Raw genomic sequence first — 5,663 nt, forward strand, 5'->3', positions numbered from 1 at the left:
TCGCTGCCCAGGCAGGTCTCGAACCCGCGGGCTCAGGCAATCCACTCACCTCAGCCTCCCAAAGGCGCGGGATTACAGGCTGAGCCACCAACACCAGCTTGTAATTAGCTTTTTTCACAAGCAAACATCATTGGTCTGTGCTATATTGTATTTAACATGTTTTTATAGTTGGAGGTCCTACTTTTTTTTTTTTGAGTTGGAGTCTCATTCCATCACCCAGGCTGGAGTGCAGTGGCACATTCACCACCACCCCAGCATTGACCCACTGGGCTCCAGCGAGCCTTCCGCCTCAACCTTCCAAGTAGCCGGAACTACACATGTGCGCTACCACGAACCGCCTAATTTTTTTTTTTAATTATTGTAGAGACGAGGTTTCACCAAGATGCCCAGGCTGGTCTCGAACCCGTGGGCTTAGGCAATCCACTCGCCTCGGCCTCCCCAAATGCTGGGATTACATACAGGCTGAGCCACCGAGCCCAACCGGAGGTCCTACTTCTTAAAACGTATGAGTGTAAAACCTTCCATGCAAGCCTAAGGACTCACCACCCTCACACCTGCAGCGAGCCCTGTTGGGACTAAGCATTTGAAAGACAGGACCAAGTACTTGCTAGGTAGAACAAGTTGGGAAGTCCTGTGTTAGATCACAGCAGTACTAAAGAGAAATGCCCCTCCCCTCATCTTGATATGGTTTGGGTGGGGGTGGCAGACCTTGGGCAACCAAGACTGGGCCTACTCTGTCTTCCTGCCTTCCTGGCAGTGACAGGTCAACTGTTTACCACCCCGTCCTTCTGCCAGGTAAACAGTACTTTCTAGCACCACCAAATAAAGATATAAGGACTGCCAGCCCATTTCCTCCTCTATTGGGGGAATAAAGTAGGTCCACAGGAAGGAAGGCTGCTTCCCTCACCTTCCTCTGTCCCCCGGAGTGTAACGTGGTTGGTAGCTACAACAGGTGGTCCTGGCCAGAGTGCCTGGGTTGCAGTGAAGCAAGCAGCATGACATTTGGCTAACCCTGGGCTGGATATAGCAAGGTCAGGACTCAGAAAGGAGGGACTCAGGAACATCATTGTCCTGTTCTCTCTCAGCCACTGGGTGAGACCTTCTATCTCACTCAATCCCCTTGCCCTTGCCCTAGGTCAGCAATCATTTGGAAAGAGCTTGTTCTGCTGCTGGCAGCATTTCTGAGGCTCTTACTTGTTGCTGATCTACCTCCCATCAGCCCCTGGTAAGGCTGGCTGAGAGAAATTCCCCTGAAAACACTTATTTTACTTAGCTTATTGAAAAATGATATCAAAAGATAAATATCGTTTTGTATTTGTATATTTATAATGGCACAGAGTAGAGAGTTCAGATGTTTTACCAATCTGATGTATTGTTTCCATTGAGAAAATAAGGGACATAATAGTGACAATATTCAAGCCGAAAATGGAATACATAGTCAAAGAGATTTTGACACTGCATTAGTGGCTGAAGGCAGGCCGAAAAATGTCATTTGACATAGTAGAACTCTTGGGACACTAAAATATAATTGTTTGTGGAGATGCCAGTCAGAATATTTTAAACTACCACGCTTATCATGCATGTGGTAAACTATCAGTATATACTTGTCAGTGATGGTTATTTCCTAATACCCAGGAGGCATCCATGTGGGCCACCCTTCCATTGCTCTAAGACCAAGGGAGTGAGTGACCAGCACGATTCAAGATGACGGCCCTGCTGAGGAGTGGGAGTCCCAGCTAACTTCTACTCCCTGCTCTCCCACCAACAGCCTACACAGACTTCTTCCTGCCGCTGCTGAGTCGCTGTCCCTCTGCCATGGGAATAAAGAATAAGGATGGGGAGACGCCTGGGCAAATTCTGGGCTGGGGACCCCCCTGGGATTCTGCTGAAGAGGAGGATGAAGATGAAGCTTCCAAGGAGCGGGAATGGAGACAGAAGCTACAGGGCGAGCTGGAGGACGAGTGGCAGGAGGTCATGGGGAGGTTTGAAGGTAAGGAGTCCACTGCCATCCACAGCTGCCCTTCTTCCCTGCTGACCGCTTTCCTACAGCCTAAGCATGTGTGTGCCGTACTCGGCTCTTGTGTCCCTTTCTCTGTGCTTCCCTGCTTCTCATGGCCCATCAACTTTTCACAGCCTTTCCCTGACTATCCTTTTCCTCCCTTCCAAACAGATGACACTTCCCATGAGGCCCAGGAACCTGAGTCCTTCTCAGCCTGGGCAGATCGCCTGGCCCAGGAACATGCCCAGAAGCGCCAGCAGCAACAGCGGGAAGCAGAGGGATCCTGCCGACCCCCACGGGCTGAGGGTTCCAGTCAGAGCTGGCGACAGCAGGAGGAAGAGCAGCGACTCTTCCGAGAGCGAGCCCAGGCCAAGGAGGAAGAACTGCGTGAGAGCCGAGCCAGGAGGGCCCAGGAGGCTCGAGGGGACCGAGGGCCAGAGCCAGCCAGGGCTGGGTCCAGGGCAGAACACCCCAGAGGGGCGGGGAGGGGCAGCCTCTGGCGCTTTGGCGATGTGCCCTGGCCCTGCCCTGGGGGAGGGGACCCAGAGGCCATGGCTGCAGCCCTGGTAGCCAGGGGTCCCCCCTTGGAGGAACAGGGGGCTCTGAGGAGGTACTTGAGGGTCCAGCAGGTCCGCTGGCACCCTGACCGCTTCCTGCAGCGATTCCGAAGCCAGATTGAGACCTGGGAGCTGGGCCGCGTGATGGGAGCTGTGACGGCCCTTTCTCAGGCTCTGAATCGCCATGCAGAGGCCCTCAAGTAACCTTAGGGAAAGAGTAAGAAACTTTGGGGATGTAGCCTCAGGGCAAGGCAGGGTAAGGTCAAGGATGGGGACCACAAGGAAGAGCCAGATGCTGCTTGCTTGGCAGAGGATATGGGGTGGGAGTGAAACATGTAACGAGCGGGAGTGGGAGGTAGGGGCCACCACCACTACTCCTTGACTCGACCATTTCCTAATAAGACCTAGTTCCACATCTCACTCCCGGTGTCTCCTCTGCCTTTTTCCATCGCTGTGGTTTTCATCACCCATGACATCTCCTTTCCCGCCCCGCCTGCCGGAACCCACAGCTCCTACACACCTGCAACACGCACGTACACCCTAATGCGTGCCCTCAACTGAAAATGAGAATCCCCTCTGTGCCCATTCTCTGGTCAGCCCTAAGAAGGCCCATGTTGCCCTGCAGTCTCACTCCACTCCCTATGCTGGGGTCTTGTCCACTCTGTAGTCTGCGGCTGGAGAAATAGATGTGAACAGAGGCTAAAAGGGGAACAAAACCAGTTTCTCTCCCCTCCCCAGCTCCCCAAGCTGAACCACATCCTCCTCCTCTTTTAACACTCCCTCCCCCCCCCACACACAGGGCTTTCCCTTTGCTGAGTCACTGAATGAGCCGAGTTGGGGGCAGCTGGTGCTGGGGGGCCATGAAGAGGTTGGAGGAGAATGGGGGATAGAATCAGAATGGATGGAGGAAGAGCTCTGTGGGGGAGTGCGATTTCAGTTGCTAAAATTAGGAGCAGGGGAAGAAGGCGGAAAGAGCCAAATTATGTAACCTGGGTTGTCTGTTCTTGGGCAACCAGAGATCCACACCCAAGGCCAGCCAGGCTGCTGGCTCCAGCTGTCTCTGCCCTCTAGCTTCTCAGTCCTATCTCGTGTCCCCCAGGATCCCAGTCCTGCTCTTCTCCAGCTTCTGCTTCCATCCCAAACCTCAGCTCATCTCTGGGTATCCAGGCAATGTCTTTTCTAAGAACAGGTGGTTGGGGGTCTGAGGAGTAGAGGGAGAGAGAGTCTGGGAATCCCATAGAGGAAGGCTCCCACTCCAGCTTCCCAGACACTAGGATAGGAAATGGCAGACCAAACCCTTCTGCCATCCCCCAACACACAACTGGTGAACTCAGCGAAAAGAAAGGGCAGGACTGAAAGGAGAGAATACAAGGCATGCGCTAGTGTTTGCACAAGCTACATGTCTGTCGGAGAACCTTATCCCTTGGAAACATATTTTTCAGATTTCGAGCCCAGGCCTATACAGGAGAGTCCAAGGAATGGAAGCAGAAGGTGGTTGAGGACAGGGAGGGCAAGCCTCTGGGAATATGGGAACATGAGGTGAGCGTGAGGCCCTCGGAGCAGCCAGAGAGCCTGAAGTTAAGAAGAGTCTCAAGGCCTCTGAGAGACCAAGCAGATGTTGAGGGGACAGAAGGGGGAGGGCTGGTGAGAAAGATCCTGTGAGAGGAAGCTGCTGTGATTCAGAGAAAAGACTTCAAGCTGTGAGCGACCCTGGCTGGCGTCCGGTTCCTCTCACAGGCTGGAGATTTCGGAAGTGGCATGCAAAGAGCCCAGGTTTGGAGTTGGGGGGAGTTGGGCTTAGGATCTCGAAGCTGGGGCTTGAGAGGTAAGTGACAAAACTTTGGTTTTCAAATTTGCTCCTTCACATAGGAGATTTCTCTGTTTTTTAAGCACATCATTTCCCCTTCTGCAAGAGTTACATAAAGCCAAAGCAAAATAAGCCCTGCTACCTGAGCCCCCAGCGTGCTTTTTTTTCAACATCCCTCCCTGGTATCTGGCCCCCAGCCCTGGTGGGGGTTCCCCTGCGATAAGGGCTGTTCACTTTCTCTGACCACATGATTTCCGCTTCTGTGTCTCTCGTTTCCTAGGCTGATAAAAATACTGAGCCCTAGAGGCCCTGGCTTCCTCTGACCCCTTGGGGCTGGCAGCAGGCATCCTGTCCACCATGGTGGGGGCAAGGAGGAGGCCCAGGGATCCCCAAGGGTGACTCAGTGCTTGCCGTGAAACACTGGAGAGGTAGAACTAGGAGCCAGTTTCAGTGGAGGCTGCATTGGGGTTCAATTGGAGAAACAGGACTGGGAAAGATAATGGTTCCATAGGTAAATAAGAAAGGTTCCATAGGTAAATAAGAAAGGTCGGTTGGGGACAGGGGTTGGGGCAGGTTTGGGTTAAGTTAGGGAAAGGATCTGGGGAGACTATTCAGTATAGGTCAGCAAGCATCAGGTATCCCAAAGATACGTTCAAACCCTGCTTGAAGCTTACAGTCCAGCTGGGGAGGCAGAGCCATACCTGATTAACTGATTCAAGGAATGCAGAGTAAACTTTACAATAAGATGCCGGGCACAGTGGCTCAAGCCTGTGCCCGGCATCTTATTTTAGAAGGTGTAGGCCAGAGGATTACCTGAGCTCAAGGGTTCGAGACCTGCCTGAGCAACATGATGAAACCTTATCTCTACAATAAATCAAGAAATTAGCCAGGTGTGGTGGCACATGCCTGAGGCTCCAGCTACTTGGAAGGCTGAGGCGGAAGGATCACCTGAGCCCAGCAGGTTGAGGCCACAGTGGTCGTGAGCATGCCACTGCACTCCAGCCAGGGTGACAGAGTAAGACTCTGACTCAAAAAAAAAAATAAACTTTACAGTAAGATACAGTGAATACAGAAAAGGAGATTAAATCCATCTGAAAACACCTGGGGAGGCTCTCAGGAGGGAGAGAGGGCATTTTAACTGTCTGTAATGAATAGGTAAGATTTCAATGGGTGGAAGAGAATGGAAAGTTTCCGTAGGTAAATAAAATGATTGAGCAGAGGCCAACAAGTCAGAAAACATGGCACATACGGAAAAGATGAGTGTCCTGAGGTAAAAGAAGCACAGGTATGAGGGGACATG

At 52.2% G+C, this 5,663-nt stretch overlaps 1 protein-coding gene across 2 annotated transcripts in view; it reads left to right on the plus strand.

The window, feature by feature from the left end:
* The window catches only part of NFKBIL1 (NFKB inhibitor like 1), a 12,840-nt gene extending 9,864 nt beyond the window's left edge, over positions 1–2,976 (plus strand). Inside the window, exons 3-4 of one of the 2 annotated variants that reach the window (XM_008067681.2) lie at positions 1,769–1,990; positions 2,171–2,976. In XM_008067681.2, coding sequence (XP_008065872.1) covers positions 1,769–1,990; positions 2,171–2,760 — 812 coding nt within the window. In that variant the 3' untranslated portion in view covers positions 2,761–2,976. The remainder of the gene's footprint in view (positions 1–1,768; positions 1,991–2,170) is intronic. The other variant, XM_008067683.2, reaches the window with a different exon arrangement.
* Positions 2,977–5,663: the final 2,687 nt, after the last annotated feature.

This window comes from Carlito syrichta, unplaced genomic scaffold (assembly GCF_000164805.1).
Source record: "Carlito syrichta isolate Samal-C Ts95f unplaced genomic scaffold, Tarsius_syrichta-2.0.1 Scaffold309736, whole genome shotgun sequence".
NCBI lineage: Eukaryota > Metazoa > Chordata > Mammalia > Primates > Tarsiidae > Carlito > Carlito syrichta.